At 47.2% G+C, this 21,198-nt stretch overlaps 1 protein-coding gene across 2 annotated transcripts in view; it reads left to right on the forward strand.

The window, feature by feature from the left end:
- The window catches only part of SHISA6 (shisa family member 6), a 292,588-nt gene extending 271,964 nt beyond the window's left edge, over positions 1-20,624 (forward strand). The window contains exons 4-6 of one of the 2 annotated variants that reach the window (XM_036341895.1): positions 8,649-8,705; positions 12,562-12,714; positions 14,605-20,624. In XM_036341895.1, coding sequence (XP_036197788.1) covers positions 8,649-8,705; positions 12,562-12,714; positions 14,605-15,155 — 761 coding nt within the window. In that variant the 3' untranslated portion in view covers positions 15,156-20,624. The remainder of the gene's footprint in view (positions 1-8,648; positions 8,706-12,561; positions 12,715-14,604) is intronic. The other variant, XM_036341896.1, reaches the window with a different exon arrangement.
- The last annotated feature ends 574 nt before the right edge of the window (positions 20,625-21,198 follow it).

Here is a 21,198-nt window from a genome sequence, read left to right on the forward strand (position 1 = left end):
CCCCTCTTTGGGTTCCAGAAGCCACTTCTTTCACCTCTCAGGCCCAGTTTGGATAAAGCCAGCCATCTTACTAGTCCCAGGGCACTGCATGATCCATTATGGGTTCCCTGCATCCTGTCTACATCTTTGAAAATAGTCACTTTATTAAAATCTCCCTAAAACACCCAATTGGATGTGTATCTGTTCCCCCTTTGTATCCTGACTGTGGTAGGTGAAAAACAAAAACAAACAAACAAAAAACACACCTTACAATCACAGAACTAATACAATGGGTTATCTATGGCTAGACTTCTCAGAGCCTTTACTATGCATGATGAGTATCCAAGAAGAAGGGCAGCATATGTAGAATCCAAAGCTTACTTGATCCAGAACCACCCTCCATTCTCCCCACATCCCCAGAATTCAGAGTAAGTATTTCAAGGAAGTCATATATACACTGAGAGCCAAATGCAGCCAGCAAAGTGGGGCAAAGCCACGAGAAAATGCCCAGCTCCTTGGAACCTTTGCTGGAAAACACAGAGAGGTTGTGTAAATAGCAGGCAAGCTTTCAGACAATGATGCATCGCGAGAAGATACAACCTAAGACCTAGTCCTTTCTCCACCTCCAACTCTGTGATCTTAGTCTGGTCACTTCATTTCTCTGGGCCTCTTTTTTCATATGCAAAATGAGGTAGCTGAATTTGATCAGTAGATTTTTAAATGTACAGTGGGGCCTTGACTTACGAGTGTCCCAGCTAATGAGTTTTTTGAGATACCAGCTGTCTCCAGGCAGATTTTTTGCATTGAGTTGACAGAGTAATTTGAGCTAACGAGCTCCTTAAGGAGCTCCTTAACGAGCTCGGTCTCCGAAAGAATTAAACTCGTAAGTCAAGGCCCCACTGTATAAGCACTGGAATTCTTTCCTCAAGTGAAATCTTAGGTAGAAGATAGATGAAAACCAAGCTGCTCTGGGTGAGGTAAGGTTGTGGGGACAGTGCTAAATCACCACTCATTAGACTTCATTTCCTAAACAGCGGCCCTTGAGGCACTTTCAAGGAATCACAAGATTTCCTGGAGCTAGTTTTGGAAACACTGTTCTAGAAGTATTCTTAAGTGGATGATTTGATGTGACCACAAGGTAGTCTTCACATGTAATTATTGTCAAAGAAATTAAAAATGGTACAATATAAATAGACATACCATACTCATGGATTGAAACACTCAACAAAGTAAACATGTCAATTCTCCCAAAATAATATACAGATTTAACACAATTCCTATCAACATCCTTGCAATACTTAAAACAATTAAAAGAATGATAGGACAAGCTACAGACTGGAAGAAAATATTGACAGATTACATAGCCTACAAATAACTATTATCTAGGATATAAGAACTCTCAAAATTTAACAGGAAAAATGCAAACACTCTGATGAAAAAGTGGGCAAAAGTAATCAAGAGACACTGCACTGAAGAAGATTTACAGATGAAAAAATGAGCACATGAAAAGATGTTTAGCATCATTAGCCATTAGGGAAAAGCAAATTAAAGCTACAGTGAGCCCAGCCAGTGTGGCTCAGTGGTTGAGTGTTGACCTATGAACCAGATGGTTTGATCCCCAGTCAGGGCACATACCAGGGTTGTAGACTCGATCCCCTGCATGGGGTGTGTAGGAGGCAGCCTATCAATGATTCTCTCCAACAATGATATTTCATCTCTCTCTCCCTCTCCGTCCTCTCTGAAATCAATTATATATGTAGCAAGCTACAATGAAATAGCACTACATAACTATCATGACTGAAAATGGCTAAGATAAAAAATAGTGGTAACACCAAATGCTGGCAAGGATGTGGAGAAAATGGGCCATTCATTCATTGCTGCTGAGAATGTAAAGTGGTACAGCCACTCTGGAAAACAGTTTGGCACATTCTTTTAAAAATTAGACATGGAACTACCATATAACCCAGCAATTGCACTCCCAGGCATTTATCCCAGACAAATGAAGGCTTATGTTGACATAACCTGCATGTGAATGTTTATAGCAGCTCTACTCCTAACACTGCAGAACTGAAAACAACCCAAATGTTCTTCAGCAGACAGTTATTTAAGCAGACAGTGGTACATCCGTATCACGGAGTATTGACTACTTGGCAAGAAAAAGGAGCAAAGTATTGATACGTACAACAACCTGGATGAAGTTCCAGAGTTCCTTGCTCAATAAATCTCCGTGCAAACCTAAAGATTACAGTGTGTCCTTCTATTTATGTAACATTTTTGAAATGACAAAATCATAGAAATGCCAGGCAGGTTACCAGGGGTTAACGAGGGGTGATGCCGAAAGGAAGCGGGTGTGGCTGTAAACAGGCAACAGGAGGGATCCTCCTCACGTGGAAATGTTTGATATCTTGACTATCTCAAAGTCGATATTCTGATTTTGCAAAATGTTACTTACCCCTGGGAAAACTGGCTAAAGAGTACACAAGATATCTGTGTTCTTTCTTATAGATGCATGTGAATCTACAATTCTCTCAGAGTAAAAATTTTAATTTTAGAAAGCAATGCAGTAAAGGCAACATTTATTTTGCTTTTATGTCTGCATTTGGGTAGGGCTCAGTGGGCTCGGCTTGTCTCTGCTCCACTGGTTTCCATTCGGGCAGCCAGAGGCTGGGGGCTGGAGTCCTCTGAATTCTTGCTCACTCACGTCTGCCAGTTGATGTCGGTTGTCGATGGAGACATCAGCTGGAGCTGCCAGCTCTCACATGTAGCTTTGCCCGTGGCCTGGAGGGCCTTACAGCCAGGCAGGCATCCAAGGTGGAGTGTGCTGAGAAAGAGCCAGGTGAAAGCCCATCACCTTTTGCAACGCAAGCGTGGCAGTTATGCAGTGTGACTTCCGCGGCACTCTGCTCACTGAGATAGTCCCAAGGGCCTTCAATTTAAAGGAGAGGGAGATAACTCTCTATCTAATGCGGGGATGGCAAAGTTCCAGGAGAGCACGTGGGATTAGAGATACAACTGTGGCTGTTAATATAAAATATAATGTGCCAATCTCCAAAGACCTGCTTTCTCTCTTCCAAATCTATAAGACCGCCCCGAGTTAACTAGTGTACATAGCTCCAGCCATGCAGAGAAACCAAATTTATCTCTTATAATGATTCCTAATTCCTGGAGAAGGAGCTCTAATTGGTCCAGGTACTCCCACCTGGCTGACTCAAACATGACCTAGAGCAGTGATGGTGAACCTATGACACACGTGTCAGAGGTGACATGCCAGCTCATATTTTTGGTTGATTTTTCTTTGTTAAATGGCATTTAAATATATAAAATAAATATAAAAAATATAAATCTTTGTTTTACTATGGTTGCAAATATCAAAAAATTTCTATATGTGACACGGCACCAGAGTTAAGTTAGGGTTTTTCAAAATGCTGACATGCCGAGCTCAAAAGGTTCACCATCACTGACCTAGAGTTTGGGCTGTGTGGAGAGAACAGGGTCCTGTCATATACAACTGTGACAGGGAGATGGGGATGCCATGATAGAAGGGAAGGAAGTTCTCTGAGCAGAAGGATTCACTTATAACATCAGAGCAACCCAGAAAGCGCCAAAGTACACGGGTCAATTTTCTTTAAAAATTGCAAAGGCTACAAGCATAAAACAACATGCCACAGAAAGGTTAGATGTCAAAGGATGGGCAAAGTTTATCAGGCAAATGCAAACAAAAAGAAGGGGGGGAGGTAAGATAAATACCAGATTAAGAGGATATAAAGTGGGCATTAAATAGGACAGAAAGGGTTGCTTCATGTGGATAAAGGGAGCAAGCCCCAAAGAAGACGTAGCATCACGAGCCTTTTTGTGTGGAATGATGTAGCTATGAAATACCTAAACCAATTCTACACCAAGTATAAAGAAGAAATGACAGGTACGCAGCAGTGGCAGGAGACCTTAGCACACCTCCCTTCACCTCTGACAGATTAAGTAGGCGAAGAATGAATTAGGATAGAGAGGAACTGCATAATGTATTTCATGTGTCTGATTTAATAAATATATGTCATCTTTGTACTCTACAAAAAGAAAATATACCTTTCCTCTACGTACTCAGGAAACATTTACAAAAATAGATCATATATTAGCCCACAAAGGAAATCTCAATAAATTCCAAAAAGCAGAAATTGAACAGGCTCTGTTTTCTGACCACAGTGCAATAAAACAGAAAATTAATGGCAAAAGTTCAAACCAGCAAATCCAAACACTTTGAAATTTAACAACACTCTATTCAAGAACTCTGGGTCAGAGAGAAAAGCAAGGCTGCAATTACAGCTCATTCAGGAACAGCAACAATCAGAACATTCTGTATCGATGCTCAGGGGATAGGGCTGGAGACAGGTTTCCAGTTAACCGCCTTATATTACCAGAAAAGGGCCCTGCAAATGGACTAAAAATTCAGACCCAGGAATTAGGAAACAATAATGAACCAAAGAAAATTAGGAGGCAGGAACGAGCAAGTTCAAAAGCACAAAGTGAGGATTGGAAGACAAAAAGAAAAAAAACCTGACATGTATAAGAGGTAGTTCTTTGAAAAAGAATAATCCTATATAATAAAAAGCTAATATGCTAATGAGACCACACAGGGGAATGACTTTCTGGAACAACCTTTCAGAACGACCAGTGGGTGGGGCTGAGGGGCCCTGAGGCAGCTGGGGCTGCGAGGGCCAAGCCCCTTGCATGGATTTTGTGCATCGGGTCTCTAGCAATACAAATAAATTGCTGATCAACAGAACATTAACACAGAAAATTAAGAATAAGAAAAGGGGTACAATTTCACATGCATAGTTTTTTGAGGGAATGTTCAGTCTTAAGCTAATAGTAAAGTTTAAAAAGTCTAATGGATTTATTTAAGAAAAACGGAAATTATGGATTTAATTTACAAGCAAAAAACATGAATGAATCGATATGTGAGGAAAAAGTTGCCAAGCATGTGAGGCAGTATTCATGATGGGTAGGGCTGTGGGCTCCGGCGCCAGCCTGCCTGGGTTCGCACCCCAGCATCACCTATTGGGGAAATTATTGCCCCTCTCCAAACCTCAGTGTCCCTAACTCTGAATGGTAACATCTATCTCCCCAAGTTGTTGTGCAGTCAACAAAATAACAAGCCAACCCTACACAAGGCCACTAGGACTTCCCAAGACACCGGGCATTTTTATTTTTCATTCTTTCAGGCTTCCAAAGAATAACTATTTCATATGCAATATTAATAGTTTCAAGGCATACAGAAAGGTGGAACAATATACATTTGACTTTACAATATCATTATCTTGATATATAAAGCTCACATGTCAGCACAAAAATACAAATGTTCTGAATCTATAGGAATTACATATATACAAACAAATAGTATCTAGTGTTGTAGTGAAAGAATAAGACACAAAATCAAGTAAGGTATTGCCCAGGAACCGATGAGTGGTTCAACATGAGGAAATCTGCCAGTCCACTTCATCACATTGCCAGGCAACTGGCAGTGTGTTCACCTAGAAATGCTGCTTTTAGTTATTCATTTAAGAAAATGGGACATGGCCTAAGATTTATGTTCACAGCTATTTGATGTACCATTATTAAACTTTTAAACAACCTAAATACACAGTAATAGGGGAATTCTTAAGTCTATATATTAAATAAACATATTACACTTATATATGGAAATATACAGTAGGCTGTTCTACAGAAAGGACTAGTGTGAAACCACATAAAATATTTTGAAGAACATTTCAAAACATGAAAGTATATTCAAGATATGCTGTCCACTACGTATAAGGCAACAGGTTAAAATAGCACATATAGCATTCATACATATGTGGAAACCATACATATTTATCTGTGTGTATGTACATATATATGTATAAACATTTAGGTTGTCTCCTTCCTTTTGCTGCTACACACATGCTGCAATGAAAAACCTCACATGTTTGCTACTTTGCACAAGTGTGAAGATCAAATCACCATATTTTTCTACATTTTAAGAGCTGTAATCTAATTCTCTTCTCAAAAGGAAAAATGCTACAGGTTATTCACAGCAATATTGAGAGAGACGGGGAGGGCAACAGGGGAGTGGTGAGAGAAAACAAACATACATATAGTGATTTACAGGGGGAGGAAAAGAAAAGAAAATACAATAAAATGTCACTGTGGCAGTTCTGACTCTATTAATGGAATGTGAGAAGCGTTTCTCTCTAACTGGCACTCCACCATCCCTCCTGGGTCCTCTCATTTCTTGCCGGGGCCTCTTGGATGCTTCTATATTGCTTAAAAACAAACAAACAAACAACAAAAGGACAATGAGGCTGGTTTTCGCCTTGTCTCGGGAGGATAGGCAGAAAATATCTGTCCTTTATCCCCCTTCCTGGATTCTCTGTCCTTGCTTAAATCCAGATGCAGTACAGAATTGATTTAACCTTTGGCAAATGTTTTCCCTGGATATACTTAATATTCTGTCTTAGGAAAGGAGAATATCTTCATGTGAGGAACTCTGGCTTACTTCCCAAATGCACACCCCATTGGATAGTGTCCATGGCTATTTCAAGAGTGTTCTGAACCAATGGAATGATGTAATGGTTTTATTGGTATGGAAAATTTTGTCTGGTACACAAGATGATTTGTCTTAGAAATGGCCAGAGATTAGAGCTAAATGAAACCTGAACAAAAATATATATAGTGGGCCTGGATTTAGGAGATGGCCATATGGACAGGATTTGGGGACTCGTTGGATATGGAGGATGAAGGGAGAGAAATGGTGAATGACAACCGAAGTTTCACAATACACGCCCAGGGAACATTAGTACTATAGACAGACAGATGTTTGAACATTGCACAAAAAAATGATGAGCTCACTTTGGGTTTTAATAGCTCAGGCTTAGGGCATAACTTCAATGAGCTGTCCATAAGCAGTTTAAACTCTAGCGCCGCAGACCAGATGGGCCTCCAGCTGGAGGGGTAGCGTTGAGAAGGTAGAGCCTCATTCTTCATGAAGACACCTGAGCCTGTGGAGCACTGGCACGTAGAGAAGAGAAGAGGAAAGGGGATCTAGTGAAGGAGCTGGAGGATGAGGAGCCAGAGGACACAATGCCCAGGGTAGGAAAGATGGTTTCAATAATAAGACATAAGGAGGTGTACACAGATGTAGCCCTAAGACGATGGCAGAGCTGTGATCCGTGGTTGAGATAAATTAAAGCAGAGACCTCATGCCTCTTCTCCCCCTGGCGTTCACTGAAATCAGATGAATGTACCTTTGAAAAATAAAAATGCAACATTGAATTTAAGCAATACTATAGTGTCAATGTGTGCTTTAGTGATAAGCCAAACCTTCACTCAGTTTTAAAAGCTCTTGAACTCTGTGCTTTGGCAACTGTAACTCTATTCATGTTGTGGTTTGTTTAATCCATGTGGATTTTGCATTATTAATTAAAATAAATGTTTTTTATTTTATTATTATTCTTTTTTAATTCTCACCTGAGGACAAGCTTATTGATTGTAGAGAGAGGGGACAGGAGAGAGAGAGAGAGAGAGAGAGAGAGAGAGAGAGAGAGAGAGAGAGAAGAGAAGAGAAGAGAAGAGAAGAGAAGAGAAGAGAAGAGAAGAGAAGAGAAGAGAAGAGAAGAGAAGAGAAGAGAGACGCATTGATTCATTGCCTCCCAGACCAGGGATCAAATCCACAACCTAAGTATGTGCCCTGAATGGGAATTGAACCTGTGACTTTTTGGTATACAGGACAATGCTCCAATCAACTGAGCCACACCTGCCAGGGCAAAATAAGTGTTTTTTTAAAATATCAGGCTGTGTCATATATAGGTATGACACAATCTAGACCCAGAACTACCAGTGCCAGACAGTGGACACTTCACGTCACCTTGCCATATCTCAGGATGCACCCAGACACCTGTGTATAAAGACTTGGGACGGCCCTGGTTGGTGCTTCTCAGTGGTGAGAGCATCACTGAAGGGTCAGGGTTGATTCCTGGTCAAAGGCACATACCTGGGTCGCAGGTTTGATCCCCAGCCCAGGTTTGGGTAGTTGTGGGAGGCAACCAATCAATGTGTCTCTCTCACATGGAAGTTTCTCTCTCTCTCTCTCCCCTCCTTACTTCCCTTCCACTCTCTCTCTAAAAAACAACAGCACAAGAACAAAAACAAAAAACAGTGGTCCTCCAGTGAGGATTAACAACAACAAAAGGACTTGGCAAACCAAAACCTCATAAGGTGTAAGCACCTTAAATTAGAGCATCCCGTTCCTGGCTAGCCACACCCTAACAGCCCCTCCTCAAAGAAGGACCTACTTCCTCAGCCCAGTTCTCCATCTTATAGTCTCCCCACCCACACTCTCCCCAGCAAAGCCTCCATCGCTGGTCAGCCAGGTCCACAGCTGTGGGTGGGTCACCATGGTGACAGAGGAAGCCCTGGTGCAGAAGGAGAGAGACAGAAATAGCAGAGGAAGGTTCTTTGAGCCTAATATGCTGTCCCCTGCTCTTCGTGTTTCTGTGACTTCAAAAGTCCTGCACCGTTAAGACGTGCTTCAATTGACTCAGAGAAGCACATCGGAGGCCAAGGGAAGAGCTGCTGTGTTGGAGAGACAATGCAATGCCTGAACTCCTCTTTAAAATGTTCTTTTCTATGACTTTCAGGTGATCATCAGTATAACCATCCGATTTTAAGCAGTGCTACCCAGACCCCTGCACATGGTGAGAGATGGCTGAGAGTCCCCTGCATTCCATCCTCATTCCAAGTGGCTCCATCCTCATTGCTGACGCCCACTAGGGCATCACTAGGGCATCAGGCATTCAGTCACTGACTCACTGAAGCTAAGGAGGTGTCAGGAGTCAGGGGTCCACCTTCTTCCAGGGACACAGTACCTCATTCTCACTTCTAGATCATTGTTCCCTCAGTGCTCTGTCTCTGATATCAGAGTGATCTTCCATCATGGAAGAGAAAACGCGATACCCTTTCCTAACCCATTTTCACTTGCAGGCATCAATTCCATACATTCACAGCAAGGAGTGAACACACTCCTTCACCCAAGGTTACTTGTGGTACCATATAAAATGACAGGAGACTTGTTAAACTATATTGATCCTCCCAAACTAATCAAGATTTGATGAAACTCAAAACCAAACTGGGTTGTTTGAGGTTCAGCCTCTTGGCAGGGGAAGAAGCTGTAAGTTGGGGAGCACAGGAGAATCAGCATAGGGCGCAAGGGTAGCAAACCATGTTTCCCCCTTTGGTGCTAATGTCCTGCCACCAATTCACAACTTCACAGTTGGAACTGCAGAGCAAAACTATTTTGGGTACCTGCTCAGAACTTGATGGAACATCAGACAGCCATGTAAATGGTGAACTAAAAGTCATTCTCCTCTCTTTGCTTGAAAGAATGTGAAAACACCATTGAATTTTAGTGAGAGAGGAACTCAAAACAAGGATACATTCTCCAGCTTACCTGGCGGAGAGACCTACCTCTCTCACATCTGAGTGTGCTCTGCTTCGGCATTGAGATGGAGGGTATTACAGAGGAGGACAGAGTGGACTATTTTCATGTCCCCTCCAGTGCGAGGCTCCTAGTGTAAATATGTGATGATGAAAGCAACAGTTTAATAAGATGTTTCAGGTTGGGGAGTTGGGGAGAGCGTCTAGAAAAAATTAGAACTGGGAGAAATTGAAGAGATCAGTTAAAAGTTGATACCATTTCTCATTCATCACCATTTCTAGGCACGGTGATGTTGGGAGTGGCAATAGAGACATTTTGGAGAAAGAATCAGGAAAATTTAATCACTAACCAATATGGCTGATAGGAGTCAATTATGAGTGAGCTATGGTTAATTAGAAGAATGGGGGTTCTTATTAATACAATCTAAGGAATAAGGAAAGCAGCCAGTGGGTCCAGGAGATGGAGCTAGGATGGTGAGTTCGGATCTGGACATTTAGAGCTGGATATGATCATAGGATGTGCAAAAAAAAAAACAAAAAAAAAAACCCACAATCATTCAAGAAGCAGTTAGCAATGCATACAAGTCTGGAGGGAGGTTACAGCTGAAGATGTAAGTTATGCTTTGGAAGCAGTAACAGAAGCCTTGGGAGTGGGAGCAATCTGTGCGAGCAGGCTGACAGAGAAAAGCAGAAGGCAGAACAGAGAGCCCGGGGGATGCCCCTGGTGATGAAGCAGCAGCAGGAAGAGAAGGCAGAAAGGGTGAGCGGAGAATGCCTCACATCTCAGTGGCATCCTGAAAGAAGGGCCATGCGCTGGTTTTCCCCAGAAGGAGCCAACACAAGCACGGCCTCCTAATTACAACAGGAGAAATTTTTTTCTTCCCCATCCTCCTACTTTCTTTTTCTGCCTGGTGTCAGGAGACGAGGTTAATGAGACCTGGTCCCTGCCCTCGAGCAGCTCACAACCTGGTGGAGGCAGAGTTTTCTCTCTACTCTCATGCTTTGCCCAGGCGCTGGCAGAGGAACTATTAAGAAAGGAGGCTACCTGTGTCCACGTGATTAACCAAAAAGCATTAATTGGATCATTATCTTGAGCCAAAACACTATGAAGGCATCAGAAAAGTTGGGAAGCAAGAACGCTGCAGTCAAGGAGACCACGGTCTTTGGAGATCAAGATCACTCAAGTAAAGTGATTAGAGATCACGTAGACATACAGGGGATGGCATTGACTAGAAGAGCCATAGGCCCTTGAAGACGAGAAATCACCGTGGGCTGAACAAATGTGACATTATCATATCGAAGGGTCTTGAGTGAAGGGACATTTGACTAGAGAAAGAGTAAGGAAGGGCATTGCAATCAGAGAGAAAGCAGAAGCAAGGGGCAAGGGCAATCATGTGGAGGCAGAAGGCAAGGAAGACCTGGCCTGCCCACAGTGGCTTGTTTTGGAGAACAGAGCAAGATAAGAGCACCCAGGAAGGTTGCACTTGGACGTGGGAGAGCTGAATGGTGCCCTCGGTGGGAGGATAATGCCAACAGGCAGAGGGAAGTTCGTTCTTCTCCAGCATGGCCAAAATGAAGAAACCAGAGCTAAGGGGCAGGTGGCTGTCCCCAGCTCCACAAGCAGTGCTCTCAACTTCCTGCCCACTCCATGTCCTGGCATCTATCCCTATCCATGCCAGGGAGGCTCCTTCTGTACAGCATGTTCTGATCTCTCAGAGCATCCCCCACCCCCTCGCATATGTGTTGGTGTGAGCAGTAGCTCACTGGCTGGGCTTCCCTGTTTTCAACCCCTGAGTTGCGGGAACCAGTGACAGCAGAACAGGATAGAGAAGCCAGGAATGCCCTGTATTGAAGCTGCCTTTGGACTAAGCTCAGGAGTGCTTCTCTTTGTCCCATGGTTCGCAAAATTACTGTCTTCTAGGGTTTAGCACTCTCTTCGCCAAGAGGCATGGGGAGCCCCAATCCTCTGTTACATTTGTTCAAAGTTAGAGCCTGCTCCTTCTCTGATGTCCCAAAGCAAATTGTGTGGAGGGATAATGCAAGAGCCACTCACCTGCCTCATTTCTGGAATGGTACCACTGTTTCCCCAGGAATACCTGTTGACTTCTTGCTGTGCCTCAAGTCAGTCAAGCACCAAGATATATTTGTCTTCCTTTCCCAGATCTGCATTCTTTTCTGTCCTCCACCTTCATGTCCCCTCCCTCACCCACACCTGCATCTCCCCAATCCCAACATCCCAATTCCTGTGCTATTCCTACTCTGGCCCTGAGAGCCCAGTTCAGCTCATTAACCTCATCAGTCATTCACCTTATCTCACTTGCATCTTTTCTTCTATTCCTTTCCATATTCTTTTACCCATGTCTGGCATTGAACAACACTCCCTTCTCTCTCTTCAGGTTTTGGAATCTCAAGGGAAGGAGGGAGAAAAGGGGAATGATGTGCTAAGCATTTTTTTACTTCCTTAGTTCCTCCCTCAGCTCAGAGATAGCTAAGGGGGCTTCAAGGGAAGAAAATGGAAGGAGAGGAAATGGTTTTGTAGCTCACGGTGGCTTATCAGGCGCAGGGCTTGGAGAGGCCCGAGGTGGAAGTGGCGAGGTGAGAGGTGAAATGACATCATGGACAGTGTGGGTTGGGGTCTCAGTGGAACCAGGTCTTGCACCCAGTTCTGTGGGTATGTAGACAAGACCAGTCATTCCTCCTCCTTCAAACTCAGATTTTTCTGGGCCAGGGAACTAGGTTTGCCTAAAACTATTAGAGAAAGGACAGAACTTTCATGCCCAAACATATCATTTTACAACCATGCCCCTGTAGCCCCAGCTCCATCAGGCTCACATCTTTATCAGACAGCCCAGGGGTGTACCAGGAGAAAGAGTTTGCCATTCAAGGGAAGGAAAACTGCCATCATGGCCAGTGGCAGACATAACAGCACCTGCACCCAGGCTTGTTGACAGCTGGAACTGAGCATGAGGGAAACTGAGTCACCAGCACCATCTGTGTCTTAGCACTTGGGGCCAGGAAAGTGGGATGGGGATATGAGATACAGCTTGGACCCTTTCCCTCCTGCCTTCCCCAGCCTTCGTCCTCACTAATGCGATGCACCCCTCCCTTCTTTTGCAGAGAAGCCACGAATGAACAACATCCTGACATCAGCCACTGAGCCCTACGACCTCTCCTTCTCCCGCTCCTTCCAGAACTTGGCCCACCTGCCCCCATCCTACGAGTCTGCAATGAAGAGCCACCCCAGCAAGTACTCCTCCCTGAAGAGGCTAAGTAAGTGAGTCGTCCCAGGTCTGTCTCTGGAGCCTTCGTGACATCCTCCTGGTCTCACTCTCTTGCCCTACACCTGAGGGACTGGTGTGGAGTCCCAAGAACAAAGAGTGAGGGTAGCATGAAAGAAGGCAATGGACAAGCTCCTTGTTTTTGTTCTTTGGGGCCTAAGCCTATTTCCCCTATAGATAGAACAGAGGCCATGGAATCCTCAGGTCCACATCTCCCCGGAAGGCATGCAGGAGAAAACCTTTCCCCAGCCTTGCCCCATACCTACCATCTTTAAACCAGGGGCCTTCTCACCCTCAAGATCTTGGAGTAGAGGCAGCCAACACCAGAGCTTTCTCTGAGTCCCCTCACAGAGACCTCACTGTGGAAGGGCCCTTAAACCCCTGCCTCCCTAATCCAGCCAACACTGTCTTGAGAACCTGAGACTCCCCACTCTCATATACATATCCTATTTGATCAGTTGAGTCCAGTTCATCCAATAATCCCAGCTCTGCATTGAGTCTGGAAGGCTCTAGGGATTGATGGGGATATGAGATACAGCCTGATTGGTTTAAGATGTTACAATGACTGGAAGATACGTGGTGGAAGAGCTCTTCCCTCCTACCTTCCCACCCTTGGAACTGCTGCCCCCACTTCCCCAAAAGTCTGTTTTTAGCACCACCCAACTGCAGGACTGAGTATTTGCTTGAAGCTATGGGTTAATCTACCATCATGAGTCCAGATCAGGTAGAATGGTGAGTTTCCATGGCTAGCAGAGGGGATCTTCAATGACCCGAGGACTTATGAATGCCTAGGCTGAGAGAATATGTGGCTCAGGAGGCAGGACCTAGCCATTGGTTGCCCTCTGGGAACACTGAGGAGCAGTCAGCATTCCCATATTCTGCAGAGATTGAAAAGTCCGTCTGTGGGAAGCCCCATTCCTAAAATTTGGGGCAAAATAGGTGTACGTATCCTGAGTAAGTTCAAGGGTTCAGCAGGCAGTGGGTCTGGGAGGGCCTCCTGCCTGGAGACCAGGGTGGAGCATCTGAATGAGGTGCAGATTGTTCTGGCCTGCTCAGATGTGCACATGACGGGTGTGTGTAGGCTTGATTCTGTGGTGTGTGGGGGCCAGATACCCACCTGTTGGCTTCCTGTGCACGGGCTCTTACTCCAGAGAAAGTGTTACTCAGTTCCTAAGTTACCAATTTAGCTTTCTCACAAGTGCCTCGGGTTGGCGCAGCTTTACTCTAGCACAGCGGTTCTCAACCTGTGGGTCGCGATCCCTTTGGCGGTCAAACGACCCTTTCACAGGGGTCACCTAAGACCATCCTGCATATCAGATATTTACATTACGATTCATAACAGTAGCAACATTACAGCTATGAAGTAGCAACGAAAATAATTTTATGGTTGGGTCACAGCATGAGGAACTGTATTTAAAGGGCCAGAAGGTTGAGAACCACTGCGTCTAGCAGGAGTCTGGCTCTGCAACCCAGTCCCTTGGAGAGAGGCTCCAAGCCTCATGGGACAGCTGCCGGCTGCCCTCTGGGAGTTTCAGCAACACCAGGAGCCATTCTGTTGCAGGACGGGGGTGGTAGCAGCAGCACCCAGCAGGAGTTGGGGGCGAGGGCTTGTCCTCTGTGCTATCATGAACTCCCTGGGACTCAAGGAGCCCCCGAACCCCGGGGTACTCAGGTGGGCCTTGAGGGGGCCCAGCACTGCCTGGGAGCAGACTCCTGGCCAGCCCCAGACTCAGGAGAAGGAATCCAGCGTTCACAAGAGCCCGCGGGACTCTTAGACGCACAGCCCCCATCTGCCTGGGCCGCAGGATCCTAGCTCCGTCCTGGCTGCCGCGTGGTGTCACCTTGTCCCCCCAGCTGACTTCTCTCCCTGTCTGTCCTGCAGCCGACAAGGAGGCTGACGAGTATTACATGAGGAGGCGGCACCTGCCTGACCTGGCGGCCCGCGGCACCCTCCCCGTCAATGTCATCCAGATGTCCCAACAGAAGCCCTTGCCCCGCGAGAGGCCGCGCCGGCCCATCCGCGCCATGTCGCAGGACCGGGTCCTGTCCCCGGAGCGGCGCCTGCCCGACGAGTTCCGCATGCCCTACGACCGCATCCTGTCGGACGAGCAGCTGCTGTCCACGGAGCGCCTGCACTCCCAGGACCCTCTGCTGTCCCCCGAGCGGACGGCCTTCCCGGAGCAGTCCCTGGCCAGGGCCATCTCGCACACGGACGTGTTCGTGTCCACGCCCATGCTGGACCGCTACCGCATGACCAAGATGCACTCCCATCCCAGTGCCTCCAGTAACTCCTACGCCACGCTGGGCCAGAGCCAGACGGCGGCCAAGCGCCAGGCCTTCGCCTCGCGCAGGCACAACACGGTGGAGCAGCTGCACTACATCCCCGGCCACCACACCTGCTACAGCGCCAGCAAGACCGAAGTGACCGTGTGACCCCCTGGACAGGCCCGGCGGCTGGTGGAGCAGGGCAGGCAGGAGGGGCCTGGGGCGGAGCTTCTAGCCCCCTGGGCTCCCTTCCCTTGTTCCTTCCGCAGGAGGTGGGGGTGGGCTATCTTCACCTGAAAGCCATACTCCCGGGCACAGCAGGTGGCCTGGCACAGCTGCACAGACCTGGGATCAGGGCAGTCACTCCCTCTCCCAGGAGAGTCCGGGGGTGAGGAGCAGGACTAAGCCCAGTCATCCCCCCCCTCCCCCCAGCAATCCTTCCAGTTCCACGTCCTCTCTCCCTTCCTGGGGCTCAGCTGCAGGCCTGTCAGCCAGGAGGCCCTGGCCTGACTCCCGCGGAAGCTGGCTGGGTTTGAACTGGCCAGCGGGTGCAGTCAGTGGCTGACCGCATAGGCAACTCGGTCTCATTCATTTACCTAGAACCGCACCACAGGAATCTTCTAGTGCCTAAAACTGCCTGCGCGCTCCGGAGCCAGGGAGCTGCTGTGTCCATAAGCACAATACCGATCTCCTCGGCCTGCTGGACTCGGACCCACTGAGTGGCCCTTCCTTTGCTGAGCCGCTGAGGCCCCACCCTGAACCCTGCCCCTCCCCCAAGCCCTGGATGCAGGACTCCCCCAAGTCCCTTTCTTCTGCTGCCTCCCCACTGTTGGGAAGCCTGCCCAGTTCCAGCTGCCTGCCCCACCCACAGGGTCCCCGCCCCTTTTCTCGGGGGACTTTGCCCCTCCCCTAGCCCCAGATGTTTTACCCTGAATTCCCCGGGGCCTTGCCCCAGCCCCCTCAGAAGAGGGCATCTAGGAGGTGCAGGGACTGTTGGGACACTCTCCCTAGCAACCGGATTATCTCCACACTTCCTCCAGGCCTCTAGGTCTGAACTATGACCCACCACTCAGGCCTGCCTTCCCCTCCCCTACACTGCCCCCTGGAGGCTTCTGCCATGGCCAGACAGCTGCAGGTGGGGAGGCCACTGTGACGCCCAAGGTCTCAGGGGCTGCTGTTCCCATCATCCAGGGCTCCCCCTGTCTCCCAGCACACAGGTCAGACAGGATGGAGACAGCGGCTTCTGAAGAGGGGCAGCCCCGCACCCCCTCCCCATCAAGGAGGGCGTGTGTGGTGGTCCTGCACCTCATCCACTCCTCCGTCCCCATCACTGCCCACCTCCTGACCCCATCTTGGTGTGGAATTTGCTCTCTGCCTGTTTCCAGCCCGCCCCCCCCAACCCCCCAACTCCTGCAGTTTCATCATTCTCTCCTGGCTGCTGCTTCTTCAGACCAGTGCCTCCTCTGGGTCAAAGGGACAGAGGCTCAGTAGCAAATGCAAATAATGGTACTCCAGGGATTGGTCTGGGGTTAACTGGGCTGCACCCCAGTCTCTCCCCTGCAGGGGACACAGGCCCCAGGCAGATCGACTCCCTCAGCTCTGTTGGGGGGCCAGCTCCTGCCGGCCTATCTCAGCCCCTTCCTTGCCTCCAGATGGGGGAGGGCAGGGTGTGACTGCCTCCTGGAGACTGGACTGTGAGCTAAGCAGCATCCACTCCCTCAAGACCAGAGCCAGTGGGGAGAGAAGGGGCTCCCCCATTCTCAGGGCCAGGGCACCTCCCTGGGCTGGGGCTGGGGAAATCAGCTCCAAACTATTAGGAGAAGGTCTGATACTAAAAACGTGACTCGCCACAGTCAGACTCCGGAAACAATGACCTTGAACTGGGATTCTAGGTCCCCCAGTTCTGCATGTAATATGTATGGCCCTTTAAAAGGGAGGTGGGGCTGGGGCAGGAGAGCTCCCCAGTGTCAGCCCTGGGATTTTCTAGTCTAACCCAGTCCACAACCACGGAGAAATCAATTGACTGATTCCTCTGACTTATTTCAAGAATTCCAAAGCTCTTGTCTCCTCCCAAGGCTCCCATAATCACATAATCATGAGGGTATTAGAGCTCAGGGTGGTGAACACAGCCCTCAGCTCCCCCACTGGGGTAGTGTCCTGTGAGGCTGTGAGGACAGGGATAGCTCTGCTTTCCTCCCCTACAAACACATAAACCTTCCCAAGGGCTGGCCCCAGGGTTTATGAGATTTTGTTCCAGAGGGGAGGCTAAGAGGATTAGGCTGGAGGAAATCACCCTAAATAGAGCAATTGGCCCCTCCCAGAAACAAAGGAGTGTCTCTCACAGCTGGTCCCTAAAACCACTGCCCTCTAATCCAGCCCCAGGCCAGTCCCTGGAAGGCTGCCTGTTGGTGCAGAGGGGAAAGGATATGGGTGGGTGAGAAAGGCCTCCCCATGTGTCTATACACACATACTCTCCAAACCAGAAACCTGATCTCATCTCTCTCATCCTGTGAGAAGCATCTTGGCACCAGTTCCCCAGCCCTCGGGACGACATTTCTCCTAGGCCCTGTCTTTCTGTCTCAGGGGTTGTTTGAAAGATTGATTCCAAAATGTCTCTCTTCCCAGCCTTACCGTCATCCAGTGTAAAACCTCTGGAGTCAGTCAGATCAGAAAATCCTACCTGAGCCCCAACTTCTTTTCAATGATTCTTTTGCTTCACGCTGGGGTCTGGGAGGAAAAGAGGGAAGAGGAAGAGAGAAATCCATAGACTTGCTCCAATTCAGCCCATAAAATGACATCTTAACTAGGACACACAGTGTCTCACTCATTTGGTTGGTCCATCCAAGTTTGCAGAACAAGCAAAGCCACATTACTAGACAAGTTCAGGCAGCAGATAAGCAAGGGTTCTGGGATGAGAACCCAGATGTCATGACTTCCGCCCCACCAGGCCCTGCCCCACAATGAAAGCCCCCTCCCCCAGGAGGGAAGCCCAGAGCCCAGAATGTTACTCTGCTTGCTTTGCTCTTTGTGCGAGTCTCCATGGATCTGATTGGAGTGGAATGGAATCTGCCAGGTTCTCTCCTGCCCCGAACATTCTTGCTGGTTCCTTGGCCTTCGATAACAGCGAAGCTCCCACAATCCCCCATGCCCTCCCACCTTCCCCGTCTTGCTCCTCCAGTTAACTCTTGACTCCCTGAGTTCCTAAGTCACTGAGGCTTTCCCAAGAATTCTGTTAACCCCCTCCCTTGGCTCCCCAGTCTCTTGGGTGATGGGTTTGCCTTCTAGAAAGTTCAAAATCTTTTCATTCAAATTTCTCCTTTTTTCCACTCTCCCACTCCGAAACCCTTTCATACACTCAGTCTTTTATGCCAGTTCAGTCTTCCCTTCCTCTCATCTCCCTGGTCTTGCCCTCTTCCTTAACTTACCTTTCTTCATCCCTAATTTCTTTTCCTTGGTCTTGCTATACTCTCTAGTTGTAACACCTACAGCTCTCAGTGAAAACATTTAAAGAATGAGACATTCAGATCTTCTTTTTGCCTCATTGGTTTATCCTTCCCCTCCTGCCCCTGGGAGGTGATGCTCAGGGAAGCCAGAGAAGCTGCCCTGGCAGAGGTATCTCGGCCAGGCCCGTCCCCCTAAGCCGCTGTCCCAGCCTGCCCTAGCCCAGAGGTTCCTACTCTGGCCAAAGTTCATATCCTTGAGGGCTCTTGGCCACTGTTCCACCCCACACCTGTCCTGCTTGTGTGTCACAGATCTCCCTCTGTCCCAAAATTCTGGATGGCCTCATGACTCCCCAAGTGTGGAGAAATATCCATTCCAACAACCCTGCCACCAAAAGATCCATTTCTTCAGATACCTTGCCTGCCACCAGCCATCCATCCTCCAACTCCATCCACAGGCAACTGAGAATTTGACCCCAGGTATTCTGAAAGGGCTGCTGGACCCTAGAAGGCACGGCTTTGGGAAGCGTTAACATGTTACCTCCTGCATACATTCATCCACCATCTTCCCTAAACCTGGGAAACTTGCTCCGAAGTATATTCAAGGAAGCTTGTTGTGTTTTAATGAAGTATTTTTCAGGGTTCAGATGCTATTTTTTATAAATGCAGCATTTTAATGACAGAGTCAGTATGAAAGATATGTCTTCCTGAGTCTCTATATTTGATTTCGGAAGGAAGCATACTACAGGAGGAAAAAGCTCGGGGCCGAGTCTCTTGGATACACTTCTGCCCTGGCTTTGTCTCCATCTTGCCGTGTGACTGAGGACAAGCCCTATTCTTGCTCAGTGCCTCAGTTTCCTGTAAAACGAGGGGCTTTGACTAGATGAACTCTGAAGTTTCATCCAGCTCTTACATGTTAGGGCTTTCATTAACCTTCTTTCTTCACATTCCTCCCCCATCCCAACTGAGCTGCATGGTTCCCATTAAGGCTGCCCCACGGTGACAACCTTAGATGCCCTAGACAGCCACCAGACTCCTCACCGGAACCTGGGTGGGCCCAGGGTCCCGGCTACCTAGGGATGCTCTCATATCTGAAGGTGTAAGGGCCTTCAATAGGTTACCCACCGTGTGTCATGGAAGTCCTCACATATAGACACGCCTACTAAGTCATCATGGTATCTGTGTCATTGGGAAATTCTGAACTTGAAAGTTTCACTTTGATGTGGTCCTTAAAGCTGGAGGGAGGGAGTTCTGATTTCAGAGAGAGGATGGGCTAGAGGAGAAAGGTCCAGAGGTTGGCCTACAAGGGCATGATGTTTGCATTTGAGATCAGTGGGCACTGAATTCCAAGCCACAGAGGAGCGTTCACGGCGGAGGCTCTAGGTGGCAATGGATGTCATATTCCCATCCAGAACCTGGGTCCTGAAGACTGAGTCTGGACACTGGGCTTCATTCCAGCTGGAGGAAGGGAAGCATCACCTCTGGGCTGCTAGGAGTTTGGGCATCCTAGTACCTGACTAGCCCCTCCGTGGGACACTATTGTCCTCCCGGTGAAAGCTTGTGAAGCAAGATTGAGAGTCCAAGTCAGTATCATCAAACCCATCTTGTAAATCAGCAAACGCACCAACCTTCATCTGTCAGAGAAATGACGTTACATGTTCCCTTCATGTCCTCCTTCCTGAGCGAGAGGGAGAACCCTGCTCAACTTTGCTGCCCACTCCGCTGGGACCCTCGAGTGCCACTCCATGGGAGGACTCATTCATGTGCTTCATAGTGGCAAATATTCCTCTAGTTCTGTAACTCAACTAGACATTTTGTAGTAAAGAATTCTTGAAATTCTCTAATAAAAAGCAATTCTTACTGTAATATTTTTAGTTTGGGGACACAATTTCCTAAGGGGGGATTAATGAACATTTTTACGCATTACCCCAATTTATGGACTCCGTGTTTATTATATGGTAGCACTGATGGAAGTACCTTTCTGTCTGTACCTTGCAGTTTCTTCATCCCCATCAGCAAGCTTCGTGATGAGCAGTGCTCTCGTCACTGCTGCTCTGTACAAATCTCATCATCCTACTTACCTGTCAAAGCACATTCTATATGTACTGTAAACAGATATCACTTTAGTAAGATTTAGTCGAGGATTTTTCCACTTTTGTCAGTAACAGATATTTATGGATTAAAAAAATAAAGCTGTTTCAACATAACATGTCTCTGCAAGTATCCATGTGCTCAATTTTACAAACACAGAGCCAAAAAAGAAAGAAAGAAAAAGAAAGAAGAAAAGAAAGAAGAAAAGAGAGAGAACTCATAGACATGGACATTGTGTGGTGATTGTGGGGCAGGGTGGGGAGGATGGATGTGGAAGAGACATAGAGGGGATACATGGTAATGGGGGGAAAGACTAAATCAATAAATAAATGGAATTAAAAATCCTGAAAGGAAATAGAAGATCATTGGAGATGGGCAGAAGCAGGGATTGACTGCAAATGGAAATGAGGAAACGTTTAGGGTGATAGAAGTGGTTTAAAGTTGGATTAGGATGATGACCACACTGTATAAATTTAGTAAAAATAATCAAACTGTATACTTACAATGAGTGAACTGTATGATATGCAAATTGGGCTTTAATGATGCTTTTTAAAATGGTGAACAAAAGGAATATAAGAAGGTAGGCGTGGAACAAGTGCCAATGGACAAGGTATAGCAATTCAAAACATAATTAAGAGTTATAACTCTGTATCCATACTCATCTACACTAGCACTATTAT

The sequence above is a fragment of the Myotis myotis genome, unplaced genomic scaffold (assembly GCF_014108235.1).
Source record: "Myotis myotis isolate mMyoMyo1 unplaced genomic scaffold, mMyoMyo1.p scaffold_m19_p_17, whole genome shotgun sequence".
Classification (NCBI taxonomy): Eukaryota; Metazoa; Chordata; class Mammalia; order Chiroptera; family Vespertilionidae; genus Myotis; species Myotis myotis.